The sequence below is a fragment of the Sorex araneus genome, chromosome 9 (genome assembly GCF_027595985.1).
Source record: "Sorex araneus isolate mSorAra2 chromosome 9, mSorAra2.pri, whole genome shotgun sequence".
Taxonomy (NCBI): Eukaryota; Metazoa; Chordata; class Mammalia; order Eulipotyphla; family Soricidae; genus Sorex; species Sorex araneus.
The window spans coordinates 3759994-3784192 of NC_073310.1; the positions used below are offsets into that span (position 1 = coordinate 3759994).

A 24199-nucleotide genomic window follows, 5' to 3' on the forward strand; every position below is an offset into this window, starting at 1 on the left:
GGCGGCACTTGCTGCCACTGAGTCATCTTCGAGCCCCTTTTCCTGGCAATGAAAGTCTGCTAATTTAGGATGTCGGACATGGCTCCGTGGTAATGTCTATGATGCATAAGGCCTGAGTTCTATCTCTGGTACTGCAAGCAACATCATCAGCAAGACAGCCATGGAAGTTACCGGTTCAGATATGTGGCCATAATTCCCCGGGCCCGTGGGTCCAAGTGTCCTTACTCTGCTTTTAGAAATCTGTTGGGGTTGGTGCAGCCTAACTGAAGTGAACAGTCCGCAGGCACACCCACTGACAGAATTTCCCACTCCGCCTGGCAGCCCAGTGTGTGATCCTTGGCACTTAAATAGTTTCTGGCTGCACCAGCTAAAAAAATTGTGAGGAGGCTTGGGGTGTGGCTTACTGGTCAAACCACAAGCCGTGGATGTGTAAAGCCCTGGGTGTGATTCTAGGCACGATCAAAAAAGTGAGAGCACTGTGGCCAGGAACCAAACACATGTGCTAGCCAAAGCCCTTTGAGCTCTCACAGCCCTCAGATGGGTATGTTGGGGGGGTGGAGGGCACTTAGAAATCACTCCTGGCGGGCTTGAGGAACCTTAAGGGATGCCAGGGTGGGACCTGGGTCAGCCATATAAGTGCCTTACCCACTCTACTACCTCTCTGGCCCCTAAGGTGCAAGTTCTTAATTCTAAGAACTTATGTATAAGCAAAAGAACAGATCATAGACCAGTCAGTGACTAGGGCGCAGCTTGTCGACACGTCAGTTGCTTGTCTGTTCAGCATTGGCAGAGTGGCTAGGACACGATGGACCAGTTGATCTTGACACCTGACCTGAATTGCACAGCGCTGCCATTTCCTGTTTCCTGGAGTCACCTCCCTGCTTCCATGACTCAGGGAGAAGCACAGCAGCCGTTCCACTCTCACTGCTGCGAGCAGAGGTCTGGGAAGAGGGAGGAGAAACCATATGGTGTGGTCAGCGTGTTTCTCTAGTGTGGCGAGGCTTACGGACCTGAATGAAAGTGTGAAAGCACTTTTATTTTGATATGGACATCTAAGTGACTTCAGAAATCACAGAAATATTAAAGGTGGCATTTAAAGTATGGAGATTTAAAATAAAATGGAAATGACTTTTTTGTGTGTGGGGGGGGTCATACCTGGCGATGCACAGGGGTTCCTCCAGTGGTAGGGCACACTTCTTACATATGAAGGCATGGTGTCATGCAAGCCCTAGCACCAAAGAGGGAAAGAAATTTGAACATGAAAGTGCTCGGAACAGCCTACCAGGTTCGCTCTCGACACCCCATATGGTTCCCTAGTATTGTTGACCGTTGAAAAAGAACAAGAACTTAGAGAACTTTTTATTATCGAAAAAGGATTTCCTTTTTTCCACAACAGATCACTCCTGGTGATCTTGGGGCACCCTGTGGGGTGATGGGAATCAAACCCAGGTCTGTCGTGTGCAAGGAAGCACCTTACTAGCTGTATTGTCTCCCCCGCCCCTTCTTCATGCCATTTTCAAACTCTAATTTTGATGGCTCTTTGCTACCCAAACCTGTGTGCAGTTGCGAAAACGGAAGCCTCTGCTCTTGTTAGGGGAAGTGGTGCTGGCAGAGTTGGCTCTCGGGAGGTGCTGAGCCTTGCTTAAGAGAATGAATCTGGGGCCAGAAAGAGTGTACAGTGGGTAGAGTGCTCGCCTTGTACACAAGCTGACCTGAGTTCAGTCCCCCATGGTCCCCTGGACCCCACCAGGAGTAAACCCTGAATATAGTCAGGTTTGGTCCAAAACAAAACCAAAAACCCAAACTGCAAAAACTTCCTCATTTAGTAGAAAGAAGCAATTAAAAGATCATAATCTGGGCTGGGGAGAGAGTACAAGGGGTAGGTACTGGTTTTGCATATGGTTCTGATCCCTGGTACTCCATATGGTCTCTAAGCACTGCTGGACATATGCCCAAAACAAAAACAAAAGAGTCTTTAACCTAAAGAATGATAATAGCAATCAGTTTGCATCCTTAAAAGTCCATAGAGGTTACATGCACTCCAGCAGTCCACATTATGGCAGGCCCCACTGTGTATCCCCTGCTCCCCCTGCAGATAGCATGGGGGCCACGCTGTGTGGTGCCAGGGGCTGAACTGGGTTCAAGAGCCTGCACGTTTCCCTGACCTGCTCTCGTGGCTTCTAGGAGAGTTATTAGACAAGAGTGATTTCTCAGGGAGCAAAAGTTATGACTCAGATTTGAACAGATGAAAATGTTTGAGTCATAGTTGAATGTTTAATTTAGGTTGATTTCTATTGTGGCTTGCCTTTTCCTAGAAAAATACCAAACAGTAGTGGTATTCGGGAGGCAGTTTCTAATCTATATATTTTTCTCTTTCACAATATTTGACTAACTTTCCAGTTTGTCACAGTAAATTAGATATTTTTTCCTTTCCGTATGAGCCATTCACAAAAAGTTTTTTTCTGGGAAATGGTGATTTAAACCAAATATTTCATTTTTAACTTAAGACACCTAGGGCTGGGGCCAGAGCACAGTGGGAAGGGCATTTGCCTTCCACAGCTGACCCAGGTCCAATCCCCGGCATCCCATATGGTCCCCTAAGCACCACCAGGGAACTTGAGCATCGCCGAGTGTGACCCAAAAAGCAAAAGCGGGGGTGGGGGGTGGGGGAAGGCGCAAGGCCAGAGCAGTAGTACAGTGGGGAGGGCATTTGCATTGCATGGGGCTCAGGTTTGATGCCCGGCACCCCGTATGGTCCTCCCAAGCACTGCCAGGTGTGGCACAAACAACCCAAAAAGGCACAATATTCTTGTATGTGTCGGTTATGTCGCACTCCTAGATGGGCTGGTTTTGTCGGGCACACCCAGGGAGAGGCTGCTCGGCCCTGGGCCCCGGGGCTCTGCCCCCGCCTCCCCTGGCCGAGCATGCCCTGGCCCCAATTCCTAGGCTTGAAGGTAAAGCCTGTGTTCACTTCTGAAATTGGCAGAGTGATAATTTCCTCTAACCGACTTTCATTCTTGATACCTTAGCCCAGAACAGACAGACGCTGGGGATTTTGTTCCGAGTAAATGTCTATTCTCACAGCAGGTCAGACGCTATGGACTTTAGAGCCAGGAGTCGAATTCGGAAAATGTCAGATTTTTTTGTCTCCGTTGTTTGTTTTGGGCCACCCCAGGTGCTGCCCAGGAGCTGCTCTTTGCTCTGCACGCAGGACACTTGTGCTGGTGGGCTCGGGAATGATACAGGTGCGGGCAGTCAGACCCAGGGCGCTGCGTGCCAGGCAGGCACCCTCCCTGCTGTACCTTAGCCCCAGCCCTGAAAAATGTCCAATCTTCAGCACATTGGAGGTATACATGTTTTTAAACAGTTTATTGTTTAATTATTAGACATTGAAAAAAATTTGGGGAGGATAAAGGGAAAAAATTGCCCAACATCCTTTTGGCAAGAGTAAGAATTTTCCACTCGTGCTTGCTTGAGGGCATTGACGTTCCCTGTCAAGGAAATACCACTGGGAACGATCGTCAGAGCATGCTGCGTACTCCCGGGCCGTGTGCAGAACCCCCCAGTGTGAGCTGAATCTTCATTTTCATGGGGATTTTCACTCAGTGAATGTTCCAGTAGTGTCTCCGTCACACGGGTTTCCTGTTAATGAAAGTTCCTATGCAAGGCTCCTTGTATTTTCCAGCATGAGTTTTTTTTTCTGAAGGGAGGGCATGAATTGGTGTAGCTGATGTTGAGGTCTGTCTTGCTAGGTGAATATTGGAGTATGTCAGGGATTGTGGTTTTGTTTTTGGATTTGGGGCCACAGCTAGCAGTGTTCAGGGTCTGCTTTTGACTGTGTTGTCAAGTTGAACACAGGACTCTCACATGCAAAGCATGTGCATGTTAAATTTTTAGTGTGGGAAAGGGCATGAAGATGGATTCCTAGGGCCGGAGTGATAGTACAGCGGGTAGGGCGTTTGCTTTGCACACGACCAACCTGGATTCAATCCCTGGCATCCCGTATGATCCCCTGAGCTCCACCAGGAGTAATTCCTGAGTGCATTGGCAAGAGCAACCCTTGAGCATCTCCGGCTATGACCCAAAAAGCCAAAAAACGTTTTTTTTCCTACGGCAGAGTGGTACTGGAGCCCATCTATGCATGTGGAAGGCCTGCGTTAGATATCTTTCTCTCTCTCTCTCTCTCCCTCTCTCCCCCCCTTCTCCCCTCCCCCTCTCCCTCTCCCTCTCCCTCTCTCACACACCTGGGTTAGATATCTTTCTCTCTCTCCCTCTCTCCCCCCCTCTGCCCCCTCCCCTTCTCCCCTCCCCCTCCCCCTCTCCCTCTCCCTCTCTCACACACACTCACACACCTGGGTTAGATATCTTTCTCTCTCTCTTTCCCTCCCCCTCCCCCTCCCCCTCTCCCTCTCTCCCCCTCTCCCTCTCCCTCTCCCCCTCTCCCTCTCCCTCTCCCTCTCCCTCTCTCACACACAGACAGCACTGTCGTAGCATTGTCATCCCATTGTTCATCGATTTGCTTGAGTTTTTGGCATATCGAATACGCCACAGGTAGCTTGCCAGACTCTGCCACGTGGGCGAGATACTCTTGGTAGCTTGCCGGGCTCTCCGAGAGGGGCGGAAGAATTGAACCTGGGTCGGCTGCATACAAAGCAAACGCCCTGCCCACTGTGCTATCTCTCCAGCCCTAGAGAGAGACATATATATATATTTTTTTTTCTTAAGAAGAATAAGGATTTCTGCTTCGTTAGGGATGCTGTATCCATCTATTTGCCTCTAACTTTAAATACCTAACCTGCAGTTCCATCCAAGTTGTTGCAAACCGCAAGGCTTTGTATTTCTTGTGGCTACATAACATTCTGTTATGTATGTATATATATTACATCTTTATTCATCTGTTGTTGGACATTTGAGTTGCTTTCTTATTCTGGCTCTTGTACCAAACTGCAGTAAAATAGGTGTGCACGTATCTTTTTAGATTGATATTTTGTGTTTGTGGGGACAGTTGCCTAGAAGTGGGATCGCTAGTGCAAGGAAAGTGGCCAAGCTGTGAGAGCACTCTGCTCTCCGCCCGTGCGGAGACGCCAGGACCACACCAGCAGCCTCGTGCTTACAAGGCAGCTGAACTCAGTCACTTTCAAAATACCTGAACTTGTGGTGGTGTTTTTTCCCATGTTCCAGAGCATGTAGGGTCAAATTAATTATAACAAGCATGTATCGGTTCTTTTTGTTAAGAAATTAAGGGGGGGGGACCTTTAAGGTCACTCCCAGCAGTGCTCACACTCAGAATGCTCTGCACTCGGGAATTATCCAGGCGGGTTCTGGGAACTATGTGGGATGCTGGGGATTGAACCTGTGTCGGCTGTGAGCAAGGCAAAAGCCTTATCTATTTGTACTATTGCTCAGGCTCCACATTTTACATTTTTATTTTAATAACAGCATTTTAGCTGTGTAGGTCACTAAAGTTTCCGACGTGGTGGCTTCACTACAGTGTATGAGCAGCTGAAATGAAAGGCTCTGGTTTACCCAGTTTGGATATTGCTGTTCGTTGCATAAGCCTTTCCAGCAGGAGTTTCACCTTAGTGTGTCCCCGCACAGGCGCAGGGATGATCTTCGCCTCGAGAGATTATATATTGACAGTCTGACACCCTGCGACCGCATTTTCTGTTGCTTAGGCCATGGGGTTGTTTTTCATTTTCATTATGGGACCACCCACACTCGGCTTTCAGGGCATACTCCTGGCTCTGTGCTCATAGATCACTCCTGGCAGCACACACAGCAAATAGCTGCTCTACTATCTTCCCGGCCTCGTGCACTATAGAGTTGTTTGGCAAACTGTAGTTTAAAAACCACAGAAGCAAACTATGGGGTGGGGATGTTCAGGGCTTATATTCTAGAAACTGTGCTGCCTGGAACACATATGTACATACATATACATACTTCACAGATCTTCTAGAGATTATGCAAGAGATTTGTTTATTTCATTACTTGATAATTTAAATTTCACAAGGTACAAAGGGCACAAGGTAAAAAGTCTTCCTCCACCTTCTGCAGCTGCCTGCTGTGAGCAGTTTGTTAGATCACCGTTCCAGGCTCTTTTCTTATGTCAGTGGTGATAAGTGGATGATGGTTCTATACAGATGAGCTGTAGCTATGCTGTTATATGTCTGTGTGCTGAGATATATATACATATATGCTGACATAACCATATAGATGATTCACACTTTTTTTTTCTTAATATACAGTATATCCTAGAGGAAATTTTCACATTAGTATGTAGAAGTGTTGACTTATTTCGTTAGCGAATGCTGTGACCACATATTGTGTGGACATAACTTTAGAATAAATAACTTGTGTTGGAATTGATAGGGTACAGGTGATAGAAATTAATGGGAAAATATGTTACCAAAATGTTCTCCAGAGACTTCTGTAGCTGTTTTTTTGTTTGTTTGGTTTTGCTTTTTGGTTTTCTTTTTGGGTCACACCCGGCGATGCTCAGGGGTCACTCCTGGCTCTGCACTCAGGAATTACCCCTGGCGGTGCTCAGGGGACCATAAGGGATGCTGGGAATTGAATCCAGGTTGGCCGAGTGCAAGGAAAACGCCCTACCCACTGTGCTGTCACTCTAGCCCCAGCCGTTTTTTCTTGATAGCAGTTTATGTGGAGTAGTCTCAAAGTTTGGAAGAATAAGTGAATTAAACAGAGTGAACTGTTAGTATAGTATTATGTATCGGTGGCATTGTTTAATTTGCCCTCATTAGTGTGCCGACAGAATTCCCACTAATCTCTGTTTATATACCTGAGTATTGGACCATAGGGTTTGTGTCTGGTTTTCTTTTCTTTTTTTGCACTTGTTAAAACTGAAGTTTTAATAGGCATGTTTCTAGGAGTCAGATGCCTTTTTGACCCTCAGTACTGCATATGGTCCCCTGAGCACTAATGGATGTGACCCCAATACCAGAGTCCTTGTTTCTATATATCCTTGCAAATGTGGTTCATTTTCTCAATCCTGTATGTCAGCTTGGTAGTTTAAGAGAAGTTTATCTCTTCAGCTGGTGGCGGGATATAGGTAAACACTTGCCTTGCATGTGTGAGGCCCTGTTTGAACCCTTACATAACCAAAAATAAAAGTGGTAGTTCTTAAGGTTTTCTGTGGAAATAACATGGAGATTATATGGCTCAGTGCCCTCACCATGTTGTGTGAGTAGGGATTTGTGATTCAAATCTCATACCTAAAAAGATTCATTGTTGATTGTTTTGCAGACTTGGTCTTATACTAAGTTCCTCCCTAGCTGGAGAATTTTTTTTCTTTTCTCTTCTGCTTTTCAGTAAACTTTTCTGTTACCCGTAGCCTGTAGCCACCACCCCCACCCCACCCCCAAAGAAAGTTGTTTATCTTGCTTGTTTCAACAGATTACTTTTATTTTGTTTTAGTATTGTGTTTTGTTTGGAGATAAATTGATCTTTGTGGAACAGTAATAAAAGTTTCTTACTTCAGCTGCTTTTTTTCTCCCCAATTAGTTGGTGACAAAGTTCCTGCTGATATAAGATTAACTTCAATCAAATCTACCACTCTAAGGGTCGACCAGTCCATCCTCACAGGTGAGCAGCGTGTACCGGAAGGACTGAGTTCTGAAGCCTGAGAGCTCACTAGCTGTCTGTAACTCTTCCCTTTAAGGTTTACCGTCGTAATCCTTTTCCCGATAGTTATTTTTTAATGAGATATCAGTTGGCATCATCTTCCCCCACCCCCAGTACATGGAGTTTGCAGGTTTGACTTTTTAAAAAGGACAGATTTGAGGTCAGAGTAAACAGGGAGCTTGTCTTGCACACAACTGACCTGGGTTCAATCCCTGGGACCCTACATAGTGCCTCAAGCCCTCCACCAGGTGTGGGCCTGGTCCCCATCCAAAAAATAATTTTGTAACAATTTGACTTTTATCTCAAAGCCTCTGTAATCTAAACAAAAGCTTAAATTTTTCTTTATTTTCTTAGCTAGTGGGTCACACCCATATATTTACTATGTAAATTTAAAACAAACTGGGGGCTGAAGTGGTAGTACAGCTGGTAGATACTTGTTCCATCACCAGCACTGCATGCTCCCTGAGCACTGCCAGGTTGCCAGCCATGATTAAAAAAAAAAAACACTAATTTTGCTTTTGGCATTATTAAAGCAAATTAAGTTTCCAGCTAATAATCATTATTCATATGATGTATCTCCATTATCAACTAAAAGTAAATAGACTCTTTTTGTTTTACTTTCGGGCCACCCAGTGATGCTCAAGAGTGGCTCCTGCACTCAGGAATTACTCCTGGCAGTGCTCGGGAGACTCTTAGATGTCAGGGAATCAACCCAGATTAGTCACGTACAAGGCAAGCACCCTACCTGCTGTACTATCGCTTTGGCCCTCAAAGCCAATATACAAGTATACTAAGCATACAACAGATAGGTAATATGGTTACAGTATATAAAGTGATACCTATAACAATTTGAGTAGTTAACTATAAAAGAAACTATTTTGTGATAAAAGAAATTAAGGTAAATAAATGCCCTCCTTTTGGAATTACATTGACTTTAAGCATTCTTTGCTCTGAAACTCAATGGTGTTACTAAATTTTCCTGTGCGCCTTGTTGACTGTGTGAGAGCCGCAGTGCCATGGGTTCAGTTTGTGGTCCTGGGTGTCCTCGTGCAGGTCTGACCATTGTCTTACCCGACCAGGTGAATCCGTCTCCGTCATCAAGCACACTGACCCTGTCCCTGATCCACGTGCTGTCAACCAGGACAAAAAGAACATGCTCTTCTCTGTAAGAAATTGATTATCTGTTCTGTTTTGTTTGGGGGGGGGCATTCCCAGCAGTGCTCAGAGCTGACTCGTCACTGCACTCAGGAGTCACTCCTGGCGGGGCTTGGGGAACCAAATGGGGTGCTGGCAATTGAACCCGGGTTGGTCACGTGCAAGGCAGGCACCTTACTCACTGCACTATCGCTCTAGCCCTCTGTAAGAAATGTATTAAATGTATTTTCCTTTGGAGATAATCTCAGAGTTAAGTCTGTAATTTTTTTCCCTGTCATTACCTTAAATAGTCAGATTTTAAACAGTGTGTGGCCTGTGTGAGGTGTAAGATACACTAATTATTATAATATTAGATTGTGAGGTCTTTTCTTTCATTGGCAAGCTTTTGAAGATTTTTATCTTTTGTCTTGGGGCCACACCCAGTGGTGCTTAGGGCATCCTCCAGTCTCCCTTCTAGTGTATCCCCTGGCAGTGTTTGGTGGAATTAAACAAGTCCTAAGGCCCTGTATTTGTCAATTTTTTTTCCCTCGTAAATTTTTCTTGAAATAATTGGGAAATGTATAGGTCTTGCTTATGTGGAACTTAAGATGATAATCCATTTGGTAGGTGTTTGTGATTTAGTATGAGGACTTAACCTCCTATGGTAATTCCTGACAAGAACAGCAGCAGCGGTTAAGGGGCTGGGAAGAGAGTAGAGCAGGAAGGGCCTTCGTGTTCAGTCCCCTGGTTCAGCCCCCGACTTCCCATATGACCCCCCGAGTACTGCCGAGTGTGGCACCTCCTCAATAAAAGGTAGATCTCAAGGGGCTGGAGATGTGGCTCGGTATGGGGAGATCCTGGGTTTAATTCTCATCATTGCGTGCCCCCCCCCCCTTGTGTTGGAATCAGAGACAGGATAGTATTCAGGGTTGGGAGTTGTAAATGGCATGAAAGTTAGGGACATTCCAGGGTTGGGGAGCAGGGCTCCAGGTTGGGGGGTTCAGTGACAAAGTGACCGCCTTGCATGCTTAAGCAGGATTCCATCCTGCAGAGGTGGGGGGTGGGGGCGGGGGAGCACTGCTTCGGACCAGAGCTAGTGGGACCTCGGTTGGAATTTCAGACAGGTCAGCGTAGAGCTGCTCTGCAGAGTGGGTGCCACACGCAGTGAGAGTCGGGGAGAGCCGTGCCAGACTGCCTGCCTGAGCTTCTCGTCGTTGTGGAGGTTGTGTGGCCGCTTGCCTGAATAGCTGCTGCGAGAAGACCCAGTAAAATGCGCTGAAGCAACTGGGTACTCTAGTAACTGGGTAGTAATAAGCTGGCACTTGCCAGTCCCTACGTGTTGGGTGTGGTGTTCACACACGGAAACATTTCTCTCCTGCAGGGGACAAACATTGCTGCTGGCAAAGCCATGGGCGTGGTCGTGGCAACCGGGGTTAACACTGAAATCGGCAAGATTCGGGATGAGATGGTGGCCACAGAACAGGAGAGAACCCCCCTCCAGCAGAAGCTGGATGAGTTCGGGGAGCAGCTGTCCAAAGTCATCTCCCTCATCTGCATTGCCGTCTGGATCATAAACATCGGCCACTTCAATGACCCGGTTCACGGCGGCTCCTGGATCAGAGGCGCTATTTACTACTTCAAAATCGCGGTGGCCCTGGCCGTAGCGGCCATTCCCGAAGGACTTCCTGCCGTCATCACTACCTGCCTCGCTCTGGGAACTCGAAGGATGGCAAAGAAAAATGCAATTGTTCGCAGTCTCCCTTCTGTGGAAACTCTTGGTTGTACTTCTGTTATCTGCTCAGATAAGACTGGCACCCTTACGACAAACCAGATGTCAGTCTGCAGGGTAAGTCTTCCCTGTGTAGCTGCTCATCTAAGCCCATTTCTTCATACAGTTGTAGCCTTTGCCTGAGGACCAGGAATATGACTCAAGTGGCATAGCACATCACATGTGCCTTGCATGTGTGAGGCCCTGGGTTTGATTCCCAGCACTGGCTCAAGTCATCACAATAACCACCACCACACTAAGTGATCCAAAACCAACCCCCAGAACTTATATCATGGGGCTGGAGAGATAGCACAGCAGGTAGGACATTTGCCTTGCACGCAGCATAAATGGGTTAGATTCCCAGTATCCCGTATGGTCCTCCGAGCACCGCTAGAGTACTTCCTGAGTGCATGAGCCAGGAGTAACCCCTGTGCAACGCTGGTGTGACCAAAAAAAAAAAAAACACCATCATTTCATGTGCTTTGTCTGGAGGTCCTAGTGATCCTTGGCTAAGCAGGCCACTCCAGGTGGGTGCTGGGACTTTCCGGTGCCAAGGATTAAACCTAGTACAGTGGGTAGGGCACTTAATTTGCAAGTGGCCTGCCTGGTTTGATCCCCAGCATCCCATACAGTACTTCGACTGCCAGCAGTGATGCTTGAGCACCACAGAAGGTGCCGCCCTGCCCTCTTCTCCCCCCTCCCCCTGCCAAAAAAGATCCAGTCCAGGCCTTCTACTAGAAAAATGTATATACTACTGTTTATCTTCAAGTACATTTTTTTGTGCTTTAAACAAATTGGGTTGACCAATTTAAAGAAATATTCCCGAAGCCATAGATTATTTCTTATCCTTCAAAGGAATTTTTTAAGTTGTTTTGTTTTTTGGACCATAACTGCAATGCTCAGGGGTCACTCCTGGCTCTGCACTCAGCAATCACTCCTGGCAGACTCAGACCGTGTGCAAGAAAAGCACCCTAACCACTGTACTGTCTCTGTCTTGCCCCTTAAAACTACTTTTTAAATTTTAATTTCAAGATTGACATCAAATTAGATTTCAAACTAAGAATAAAAGAGAACCCTCAATAAAAATTGGTTTTGTGGGCCAGAGAGACTTCCATTGGGCAGGGCTGTTGCTCTGCCCCTGCCAGTCTCAGTTGGTCCCCAGCACCATAGATGGTCCCCCGAGCCCCGCCAGAGTGATCCCTGGATGCAGGGCTAGGAGTAGGCCCTGGGCACCGCCGATGCTGATCTGGATACTGCGGGAGGGTTCTGTAGTGGTACTTGTTACATATTACATAACTGCTCTTGACTTTCATCAGAGTTCCTTAAATGGTTTGCTTGCTTGGCTGCTTATTGTAAAATGTCCAAATAAATTTAGATACTGGTAGTGTAGGTTAGAATTAGAGTATTTGGTATGCTCATGGACCCAGTTTTACCCTGAGGGTGGAGGCCTCTGGGGAGTTGTTCCTGGTGATGATCAGGGGTGGGTGCCAGGAATTAACTGTGAGACGACCATGGGCAGGGCAACCACCTTAAACCGTGTACTCTCCCCCCACCCCCCATTCCACTTTCTGTACCCAATGTCAAACAGATGGAATGGAAATATTTTTCACCTGGGAATTTACTTGAACCGTGTTTGAAATAAGGATCTGACAGCTATAACATGTTTTCACAACTTGTAATGAAAGGTAAAGTTAGATTTTTGTGTTTTGGTTTTTGGGTCACACCCAGCAGTGCTCAGGGCTTCTCCTATCAAGAAAATTGGTAGTTAGACGTGTCCTTTCCCATTTAATAACTGTCCACCGGGCCAGAGAGAGCCCGGGGGGCTGAGCACATGCATTTAATGTGGGCGGCCTGGGATTGATCCCTGGCACTTGGTGACAGTTCCTTAACCATCTCCACACGCCCTGGAGGAAGACAAGCCCAGAGCCTCGAGCACAGCCTCTCCTGCTCTTGGTCTCCTCAGCATCTCAAATGTCGAACGTCTTTAAGAAAATGTTTGACATCTTTGACAACCTCGATACTTAGTTTTAGTTTTTGCACCAACCAGATCAGCACCTTCAAGGCAAAAGCGTTACCCTCAACTTTCAAAAGTTATTTTGAGGGCACACCCCGCAGTGTCAGGACCTAGTCCCTGGCTCTGTGCTCAGAGCCCTCCTGGCGGGCACCCTCGCCTGGTATTACTGCTCTAGTCCCAAAACTTTCCTTTTATTTTTTATAAGTATCTTGTCAGAAACACTTTAGAAGTTGGTGATCTTATTACATGTAACTTTGAACACGGGTCTTACCTTTGTTTTGACATTGTGTGTGTTTAACTAGAGTTTCTTTTGAAGAAGTGATTCCAATTTTCCTCTATTATATTTTTAATCTATAAAAACTTTAAGGGCAAGAGAGTACAGCAGTAAAGAAATGGCCTTGCCTTGTACACAACCAACCTGGATTTGATTCCCTGGTACTGTATATGATGCCTGAGTACTGCCTTCTGTGCCCCCCACAAAAAAAAGTACCCCCCACAAAATAAAACCCAAATAAGGGTCTTTTAAAGATGTTGGCATGTATTTTAGATTTTATTGTTAAGTTCAAGGTTTGTTTAAGATCTGAGTATACCTTCGAAACGAAACTTGGGGTTTAAAAGTAGACACTGCGTGAAGGGCTGGCATGTAGCTGAACCCTCCCCAAAAGTATACTGTAACAAGCAAATACTTAGTCCAAAACCATTACTTTAAAATAGAGATGAGTTGCTTTTTTTTTTTTTTCCTTACAGTGCTCTGAAAAGCAGTTTAAGTGTTACATGGCTTTTCGTTGTTGCTGTTTTCTTCTTTTAGGGTCACAGCCTGGGTTGCTCTTGGGGGGGTGGGGTGCTATGTGTCTGCTTTGCTGGGTCTTGAGGCCCGAAGCTGCAACTTCTCTGGCCACTAAAGCATTATGTGACTTTCATACTTGAGCTTAGCATCTAATAATTTCCTTTTTGTAAAACAACAGCTTGATCTTTAGTTTTTTAGTCCTTTTCCCTTTGTCCTCTCTCGGGATCTAGTGGCCGTGTCACAGGGCCATATGTGGTAATCTGGAGCGCTTCAAAGATTGCTGTCTCTCGGGGCCGCAACCTGGGCCCCTGGGCCATATTCTCAGTGCGCATATGCCGGGAGACTTGGGCACAATAAAGTAGTCAAAACAGGCTCTGGGTTTCTCTTTGTTTGTGTTGGGGATTCTCAGCCAACTGGGCCAGTGGCTCGATGCTAGCCCAGGGCTGGGGTACTAGGAATTTCGGGACTGTACCCGGCCAGTGCCCTGATCATAAGCAGGGGATCGAACTGTGTGCAGGGCGTTCATCTTAACCCTATTTTATCTGCCTGGCTCTATTTTTTACGTTTTTGGCTATACTTTGCTGGTCCCTAGGGGTCTTCCTGGCTTTGTCCCCAGAGGCTGTTCCCAGTAGCACTTGGTTGGGATAGTGCCTTGCGGGGGATTGAACCTGGGACTCCAGCATATGCAAAGCTCGCACTCCAGCCCTCTGAGATAGCTCCCAGCCTCTCTCCCACCCACTTGATGTGGCTTAGGGCCACACTGCCAGTGCTCAGGGTTTACTCCTGGCTCTGCACTCAGAAAACTCCTGGTGGCCTTAGGGGACCATGAGATGCTGGGGATCAAACTCAGGTTGGCTGCTTGCTTTGACCTCAACTCCCCATACTTTGAAGAGAAGGTTTTATATATAGTTCTGGTTTACCGTGAAAACATAAATCTTTGATTTCCAGAGTGGACATCTGAACTATATCTTAACCAAGAAAAATGCTTAAGATTTTAATGCTTTAACAACCCTCATGATAAAGAAGGCTCGCTCCTGTTATTTTAATGATTTACCTGTGTTATTTTGGTAACATTGGTTTATTCCGCACTATAGATATCCCATTCTATACATGTAGTTATGAACCTTGTAGAAAACTGAACTTTTGAGTCAATAGAAAGGCAGGGGGAGAGGGCATTTGTCTCGCATGCAGCCAACCTGGGTTCGATCCCAGCTGGCATCCTATAAGGTCCCTGAGCATCATCGGGATTAATTCCTGATCACAGAGTCAGGAGTGGCCCCTGAGCATTGCCAACCAGGAATGACCCCAAAACCAAAAATATAAGTAAAAATGAACTGTTGCCTCAATAAAAACGCAGGAGGACAGAAGCAGTTTGTCTTATTTCATTGAAGAATTGTTTATGCAACCAAAATATAAGTTTATTTTTCTAGACTTTTATAGCTCTAAGGTCATTAGAGGACTTCATTTTCAGTCACTTGAAATTTGGGACGTGGCAGAGTTGGAATGGTCTTTGAAATTGACTGGCCCAGGAACTTAACAACTTGAGTTTTATGTCTTAAGTGCTTTCGCTGCTTATCGACTTAGCGCCTTCGTGTATGCTTTCCTCGGGCTGTCGGTGGATGGACGCTGTCTAAAACAGCAGCTAGTGGGAATAAGGGATAATACCACAGTATAGCGGGTAGGGTGTTTGCCTTGCATGCGGCCAACCCGGGTTCGATTCCTCCTCCCCTCTCAGAGAGCCTGACAGCTACCCATGGCATATTCAATATGCCAAAAACAGTAACTAGTCTCACAATGGAGACGTTACTGGTGTCTGCTCGAGCAAATGGATGAGCAACGGGATGACAGTGATACAGTGATCACAGTACTGAGTTAGTGAGGTTTTTTGCCTCAGAGGTGGTTTTTATGCCTTCTAAACTTTTTTTCCCACTCTTCTCTAGATGTTCATCCTGGACAAAGTTGAAGGTGATACTTGCTCCCTTAATGAGTTTACAATAACTGGGTCAACTTATGCACCTATTGGAGAAGTGTGAGTAATCTCTTCTGGCGGTTCAATTCATCTGTGCAGTTTATGCCTGCAGTGTGTAAAGATAAGGCTGGGCTTCGTGCAGTTACTGGATTACTGCTCTCTGTATCTCTGTGGGCTGGCACTATAGCGCAGCGGGTAGGGCATTCACTTTGCACATGGCCGACCCAGGTCAATTCCTCCGTCCCTTTCGGAGAGCTGGGCAAGCTACCAAGAGTATCCCGCCTGCACGGCAGAGCCGGGCAAGCTAGCTACCCATGGCGTATTCGATATGCCAAACACAATAACAAGTCTCAGGATGGAGACGTTACTGGTGCCCGCTCAAGCAAATCGATGAGCAACGGGATGACAGTGACAGTATCTTTGGCCCGAGCTGGGGGGCTAGGCCTCACTAGTCAAAGGCACAGCTTCGAAGACGGTGACTTACAGCCTGTGATTTTGTCCCTTTTAATTAGCTCCAGTTTGAAGCAGATTTTCTTTCAGGTTTTTGAGCCATACTTGGTGTCACTGGGTTCTAAGGATTAAACCTACTGGGGCTCTTACATGCAAAGCGTGTGCCCCAGCTCCCTGGGTGTCGCCCACATCTTTGGGTTCTGTTTTTTGGTAACAATTGTGGAGGAATTCTGATAACTTAAGGATTTTTGAGTTTGGGGTGCCAGAGAGCTACTTGCCTTTCATGTCACCAACCTGGTTGGATCCCAGCGCCCCTCCGGGTCTCCTGAACATCTTCAGGGGTGAGCTTGAGTAGAGTCGGTGTCGCACACGGGCCTGCCACCTCCCCTTTTTTTCTGGTTTTTATCCATTGATTCCTAATGTCAAATACACATTTATTATCTCTGTCAGATTTTTAAGAGACATGACTCAGATTCTTTTCAGTACTTCTCAGTCTGTTGTCCATAACAGTTCATCTCAAAATAACTCTAGTTAAATTATTAAAAATGTTATTTCTAGAAGTATTACATAATTAAGATCAATAAAGATCACTACATATACTCTCATGGCATCTTCTCTTTCAATAGGCATAAAGATGATAAGCCAGTGAAGTGCCATCAGTATGATGGTCTTGTAGAGTTGGCGACAATCTGTGCTCTCTGTAATGACTCTGCGCTGGATTACAATGAGGTAAGACTCCTTCCGGGACAGGAGTTAGAGCTGGATCGATCTAATCCGGCCTGTTCACCAGCCTTTTGGAAAGTAAGGGTTCCTGATTCTATTTCCAGACATTCTCAAGAGACTGTCTTTGTCAGTCAGGGCAGGTGTGACCCACTCAGAGAAAACCAAGAGCCTTTCTCATATATATACACACACACACATATATATATAATAATATATGCATAATATATCCTCTCAGTTACTGAATTAAGAGTTGTTCTGTAGAGGCCAGAGCATGATAAACAGCAAGTAGGACAATAACCTTGCAGCATCCGGCCCAGATTTAATCCCTGGCATTTCATAGGGTTTCCTGAGCACCGCCAGAGTAATTCTAAGTACAGAGACAGGAGTAACCCCTGAGTATCACCCAAGAAGGCCAAAATGTAGGTATAAATAAATATATATTTGGGGGGTCTTCCCCCTGCCCACCTCCCATTATCACCACTGTAGGGGCCCATCAAGGCCATGCCCAGTAGTGCTCAGGGGATTTAACTCCGGGCCTCTGCATTTGCAAGCCATGATTTTTGGAGGATTTTGCTGATTTGTTTTGTTTGGGAGGTCACCCCTAGTGATTGATGCTCAGGGGTTACTCCTGGCTCTGTACTCAGGAATCACTCCTGGCGGTGCTCAAGAGACCGTATGGGATCAAACCCAGAGTCAGCTACATGAAAGGCAAGCACTCATCTCTTCAACCCCTGAGGAACAGAGTATAATGTTTTTATAATAACCAGAATATAGGATTACAAAGACTATTCTGTGTTCTTATATAAATACTATTCTATGTTTGCAGTGATAATGGGAATAGTGACTTTTTGCAGTTGAGGGAAATAAGAGTTTGCATCTGTTTTGAATTTAATTTTTAAAATCATGTGCTCTAGAGTAAGATTTTTAAAAAATGACCTGTTGAATAATAAGGTAATGGAATATAAGTTTTCCTCCTGAGAAGAAAAAGTCTTTCAGTAAAGAGAAATGTACTTGTTTGCTACTTCCTTCATTTGGACTTTCTCGTCTTTAATCTATAGGCAAAAGGTGTGTATGAAAAAGTTGGAGAAGCAACAGAGACTGCCCTCACTTGTCTGGTAGAGAAGATGAATGTATTTGATACTGAATTGAAAGGTCTCTCTAAAATAGAACGCGCAAACGCCTGCAACTCGGTCAGTATTTGCATTTGGTCATAGCCACTTAGATCCTTGGCACATGCTCTCACCTTACATGAATAACTTTAGCCCTTCTCAGATGCGCAGTATCCCCTGCCCCAGAGCCATCAGGTAAAGAGATCTGGTTATCTGACTGAAAGGAATCAGTAGCTGGTTCTCTGCCTGTGAGGCCCTTTTCTTCCATGTGCTGTGAATAGGTTGTCCTTGCTCCTAGCAAAAACAGCTCTTTCTTAGGAATAAAATCTGCTTCCTTTCTTGGATTTTCACTTTTCCATCTCTACTAAATATCAGCACAGGAGAAAAACATTTGATCTTAAAAACTTTATTTTTACTTCATTAAGTACCCCACTTTTTTTTTATTTTCAGAATAACCACCTCAAAAGAGCTGTCTTAATTTATTCATTCACTCTTAAATAATTTTCTTGAATCTACTCTTAAGAAAGTTCCCATGATTTTGTGCTCTGAATAGTCTTTCATTTATGTGTATATACTTAATAGCATGTTTATATTTAATTGTTTACAAGAGGTGTTTGGGCCACATTGGGCTACTTCTGGTACTCTGGTGATGCTCGTGGGGGGGCGGACTGTGTGGTGGGAGATATTCGACCTGCATGCAAGGGAAGTGCTTGGCCCAGGAGCCATTTCTCCATGGCCCTCTGGTAACCCATCTGAAGAACATACAGTAACCTGGGGAGAGGACTCGGCAGCCATTGAGCATGCTTTGTTGATGGAGATCTGGATTCAGTACCCAGCTCTGCTTAGTCTTGCAAGCCCAGAATAGCAGTAGTCTCTTAACTACTCAGTAATTGATAGAACAAGCAGAGAAAATCCTTAAGAATGATTAAGGGAGATCTGAACAACCCATCTTTAAATAGACTTCAGATGCATGAGGGCCATTCACCCTAAGACTGTGTATTGTTTGGCCACAAAGTAATCAAGAGTTGGCAAATTTAAAAGGGATTGAATAAAACTAAAGTAGGAATTGGTAGCAAAAAGATTATTTGCAAATTCCCCAAGTATTTCAAACCGAAAAGCTCTAAATCCATGGGTTAAAGAAGACTCCAATGGGGGCTGCAGTGATAGTACAGCCGGTAGGGCGTTTGCCTTGCACGAGGCCGACCGGGATTCGATTCCCAGCATCCCATATGGTCCCTCAGCACTGCCAAGAGTAATTCCTGAGTGTACAGCCAGGAGTAATCCCTGTGCATCACTGGGTGTGACCCGAAAAGGGAAAAAAAAAAAAAAAGACGACGACTCCATTGTAAATATCAGAAAATATTTTGTGAGGCCAGAGCAACAGTACAGCAGGCAGGACACTTGACTTGAACATGGCCAGCCAAGATTCGATTCCTTGAGTCCCAAGCACCATTTGGTGTGGCACAAAAAACAAAAATCTTTTTCTGCATTGCTTACTCTATAGTAAACTTTGAATTTTAGTCTCTTGCCCAAACTAGAGGACAAGTTGCATGAGGACAAAAACTTGTCTCTCTTTTTTTTAATTTTTAAAAAAAATTTTTTTTAATTTATTTTTTTAATTGTCAGCGATTGACATTTAATCTCCCTCTCGGAGAGCCCGGCAGGCTACCGAGAGTATCGCGCCTGCACGGCAGAGCCTGGCAAGCTACCCGTGGCATATTCGATATGCCAAAAACAGTGACAATAAGCCTAGCAATGGAGACGTTACTGGTGCCCACTCAAGCAAATCAGTGAACAGCAGGATGACAATGCTACAACAGTGCTACAGTGCAGCAGTTGACATTATAGTTGCTTAATAAATATTTGTTGAATTGGTGGAAAATTTACAGAATTGCCATTTAATTGCATTATAAATTATTTCACTCATGGAATATAAAGAAGCATAGTAGGGAATAAAAATACAAAGGCAATAGAAACAAAGAAACATAGATGGAGAATTGGTCCCTGGTAGGAAGCTTATGGGAAGAGGGGCGTGCAATAGGCCAGGGAGAGAGCACTAGGACAGTGATAGAGGCAAGTGGTCACTGGACCAGGACTAGGAGCTGAAAGGAGGTAGTGATGTGCACAGTACCCTGTCAGTAACAGTACTGTAAACCACAGTGCCTAAAAGGAGGAAAAGGGAAAAAAATGCATGCCAGAGAGGCAGGCTGGGGGGGGGAGGGAGGGAAATTGGAAACATTGGTGAAGAGAAATAGACACTGGTGGAGGGAGAGGTGTTGGAACATCGTAAACCTTAAAATCATGATTAACTTAAACCTTAAATTCATGACTAACTTGGTAGTTCTGTAATTCACAGTGATTTAATAAAAAATTTTAAAATAAAAAAATAAAAGTTGGGGGCTGGAGTGATAGCACAGCGGGTAGGGCGTTTGCCTTGCACGCGGCCGACCCGGGTTCTAATCCCAGCATCCCATATGGTCCCCTGAGCACCGCCAGGGGTAATTACTGAGTGAAGAGCCAGGAGTAACCCCTGTGCATCGCCAGGTGTGACCCAAAAAAAAAAAAAAAAAAGCTGCTTCAGAACCTGGGGAGGAAATAATTTTTTCTAAATGTGTTCTTTTTATAGGTCATTAAACAGTTGATGAAAAAAGAGTTTACCCTAGAGTTTTCACGTGACAGAAAATCCATGTCAGTTTACTGCACACCAAACAAACCAAGCCGGACATCAATGAGCAAAATGTTTGTGAAGGCAAGTGAAACTCACACTGTGACTGAGATCTATTGTTACCAGGACCAGGATCCTGGGCTGGCCAGTAAATAATAATTGTTGATCTAAATCTAACATTTCCAGGGTGCTCCCGAGGGTGTGATCGACAGGTGCACCCACATCCGAGTTGGAAGTACTAAAGTCCCTTTGACCCCTGGGGTCAAACAGAAGATCATGTCTGTCATCCGGGAATGGGGGAGTGGCAGCGACACCCTGCGGTGTCTGGCACTGGCCACTCACGACAATCCACTGAGGAGAGAAGAGATGAACCTTGAGGACTCCGCCAACTTCATTAAATACGAGGTTAGCTAGTGAAAAGTTGACTCGCCCCCACCCTGCACTCTGATTGTGTTTAGCAGCTTCCTTTCATAAAAGGCCAAACAAGTCTGGAGTCTTTTTTTTGCCCTAAAAGTAGGTGAGGTGTTATTCTCTGCAGGCCAGCTCCATCACCATTGTAGTTTATTTAGTTTGCCCTTCTCTTATTTGCAAAATAGAATACTCATGATTGGAGCAAAATAAAAATTCATACGACCTGTTTTGTTATTTTACAAATATTTTTGTAAAGTGGAAATATTTAAAACTTTATTAAGGACCAAGATATCCGAGTTAAGAGAGATTCCTCTTCTCCTTCTAGAATTTGTTCTTATCATATGAGACTTGCTGAAAGGACAAGGAAATAGCTTTGATAGTGCACAAGAATAGCCTGTTTCAAGCACTCTTTTTTTAAGTGTTTCATTTTTATTTCTGATTATTACAAAATAATTTTTTTTATTGTTTCCGATTAGATTAGAATTAATACTGTCCATTGAGTTGGAGCCAGTAAGGTTCTTACATGTGGCCTTGCATGTTGCCAGTCGGGTTCAATCCCGGGCATCCCATCTGATCCCTGAGCCCACCAGGAATGATTCCTGAGTGCAGAGCCAGGAGTAACCCTGAGCACTACCACGTGTGGCCCTAAAGCCAAAAATCCAAACTGTTTAAGTTAGGTAAGAGTCAAAGGTACAGATTTTTTTTGTAAGCAAATCTGGGAGCCTTAGTGCATAATCTGCCCTTGCCCACAGCAGGGGAGAAAGCAGAATTTTCTGTTTTAACATAAGGCGATTATTTTGCTTTAGACCAACCTGACTTTCGTTGGCTGCGTGGGCATGCTGGACCCTCCAAGAATTGAAGTGGCTTCTTCTGTAAAACTGTGCCGACAAGCAGGCATCCGGGTCATCATGATCACAGGGGACAATAAGGGCACTGCAGTAGCCATCTGTCGCCGAATTGGCATCTTTGGGCAAGAAGAGGATGTAACATCAAAAGCTTTTACAGGACGAGAGTTTGATGAGCTCAGTCCGTCAGCACAGAGAGATGCCTGCTTGAATGCCCGTTGTTTTGCTCGTGTGGAACCATCCCACAAGTCTAAAATTGTAGAATTTCTTCAGTCTTTTGATGAGATCACAGCTATGGTGAGTATATACATTTTATATGTGACTCAAATTACATAAATGTAGTATAATTTTCACCATTAAAGTAGTAGCTTTCAGATTTGAAATACTGAAGAGGTATTTTTATCTCATCTTTCTGTAAGTGCTCGGTGACAGTTGTGAGTGACCGTTGGTGCATTTCCTTTCAGACTGGAGACGGCGTCAATGATGCGCCTGCTCTGAAGAAATCAGAGATCGGCATCGCCATGGGCTCTGGCACTGCAGTGGCCAAAACTGCCTCAGAGATGGTGCTCGCTGATGACAACTTCTCTACCATAGTGGCCGCTGTTGAAGAGGGGCGGGCAATCTATAACAACATGAAGCAGTTCATCCGCTACCTCATCTCCTCCAACGTGGGGGAAGTTGTCTGGTGTGTCCTGGTGGTGGGTCACTTAAGCCAGGGCTTGTAATTCCCGCTTCTCCAGGTTTGCTTTGTGCCCAGCGGCATTGGGCTTTGTACGCAAGTCCAGGAGGGGGCGGGCGGCCAGGCCCTACAAAGGAAGCCTTTGTGGAGGGAGAGATAATCTGGCTCTTGGAGGACTGTCTGTGAGACACCCTTTAACATGGAATGGTGTTCAGATTAACAGTACCAAGTAACACATTTCACCTGCTGTTTATTGGTTTTTATGGGGGAAGGGATTGGTAATGCTATTGGAAATGATATGATGACCAAAAATAATTTGGGGTCTTTCTCTTCTTCCGTTGGATGGGAACAGTATTTTCCTGACAGCGGCCCTTGGCTTTCCTGAGGCTTTAATTCCTGTCCAGCTGCTTTGGGTCAATCTGGTGACAGATGGCCTGCCTGCCACTGCATTGGGTTTCAACCCTCCTGATCTAGACATCATGAATAAGCCACCCCGGAACCCAAAGGAACCACTGATCAGTGGGTGGCTCTTCTTCCGTTACCTGGCTATTGGCTGTGAGTATAGTTTTCTATAATGTGGTTTAAGCGAAGTGTGGATGTGTTTTTTTCCCTTGTGTATTTTTCATTCTCGTGTTAGAGTAGCAAAAATTCATAAATAATGGAGGGTGCACTCTTGTAGTTCAGCAGACTGTTTATAGTAAAGTTAGCCATTTGTTATAGCATCCTTATTCTTTCTTGGACTTTAAGAGAAAGAATCCATGCCTTCATTAGCAGTGATTGGCCCACCAACCAGGTTTTCCTACATGTGTCCCTACACAGCTCTCCTCCTAACCTAGGGTGCTGAGTCTCTTCCCCTATTTCATTGAGAAGAAAGGAGAAGCCTTGGGCTGGAGACAGTACAGTCGGAGCTTGCCAGTTCAGTCTCTGGCACGCCAGATAATCTACCAGACCCCTGAGCACCTCCAAGTGGGGCCCAAAAACCAAAAGAGAGGGGGAAACACAGGGCAATTAAGTAACTTCCTAAGGGTTCCATAGGTGTTGATATGCTCAAGTTCAGAGCATGGGGCTCAGATGACTCAGTGGTTCAAAAGGAACTTGCATAGCATGTGTATGATTTGGGAGTTCAAATTCCAGTACCACCCATAGGAATAATGAAAGCAATCATGCCAGTGAGAAAGACTGAAAAATTATCCATCAAGCAAAGCATTTGCCTTGCACACAGCTGACCTGACTTTAATCCCCAGCATTACATATGGTTCCCAAGGCCCACCAGGAGTAAGCTCTGACCATCAGGTGTGCTCAGAAAACAAAGGAACCAGAAGGTAGTTCAGTGACCTAAAAAAATCACAGAAGGCCGTTAATGAGACTGGGAAAATTAACATGCACCCAAGCAGTAAGGACCTGCTCCACTATGTGGTTTTTCCTAGTGAGGGGAAGAAAGGTCTCTAATGTAACCTGATCTTGTGAATCTTTTAAAATTTTTAAATTTCTCTTTTAAAATTTTAATATTACTTAAATAGTGCTACATCCCCGTCCCCAGTCACCTACTACTAGCTTTGTCTAGTAAGAATATAAGTTGTACCTTTTGCTGGGTGCTATCTATCAATTGGGACATTGTCCTGTTTACGTGTCTCTGGGTGACCCACATTGCTCCTTTGTATAGTAACCTTCCTGAATTCAGAAGCAGTTTGTGTGGGGCAGGAGGTGGATAGCTTCAGAATAAAATTGAGGCATTGCCTTATTGCACTTAGCAGCATTTCTCTACAGAGTTCCTGCTAGGCCTTGGGTGGAACAAATAAATTGGAACCAGTAGATTTGGGGCTGACGCGATTAGTACAGCAGTCAACACTTGCCTTGCATGCTGTTTACCTGGTTTGGGGTTCCTTCTTCACACACCATATGGTCCCCTGAGCAGTGAAGAAGTGTGGCATAAAAACAAAAAGGTGGTTGTAGCTTCAGTATGCCTAAAACTAAAAGCCTGCGGTCTTTAATGTATTACTATTG

The 24199-nt window shown here is 45.2% G+C and overlaps 1 protein-coding gene across 2 annotated transcripts in view; it reads left to right on the forward strand.

The window, feature by feature from the left end:
- ATP2A2 (ATPase sarcoplasmic/endoplasmic reticulum Ca2+ transporting 2) overlaps positions 1 to 24199 on the forward strand; it is a 47328-nt gene that overhangs the window by 17372 nt on the left and 5757 nt on the right. For both annotated transcript variants that reach the window (XR_008631369.1, XM_055146618.1), the window contains exons 6-16: positions 7522 to 7602; positions 8721 to 8806; positions 10157 to 10621; positions 15285 to 15373; positions 16390 to 16492; positions 17545 to 17676; positions 20222 to 20344; positions 20447 to 20665; positions 21478 to 21813; positions 21981 to 22201; positions 22548 to 22750. Coding sequence is in view for 1 of the 2 variants with exons in the window: in XM_055146618.1 (XP_055002593.1) it covers positions 7522 to 7602; positions 8721 to 8806; positions 10157 to 10621; positions 15285 to 15373; positions 16390 to 16492; positions 17545 to 17676; positions 20222 to 20344; positions 20447 to 20665; positions 21478 to 21813; positions 21981 to 22201; positions 22548 to 22750 (2058 nt within the window). In the remaining variant the exon portion in view is untranslated. The remainder of the gene's footprint in view (positions 1 to 7521; positions 7603 to 8720; positions 8807 to 10156; positions 10622 to 15284; positions 15374 to 16389; positions 16493 to 17544; positions 17677 to 20221; positions 20345 to 20446; positions 20666 to 21477; positions 21814 to 21980; positions 22202 to 22547; positions 22751 to 24199) is intronic.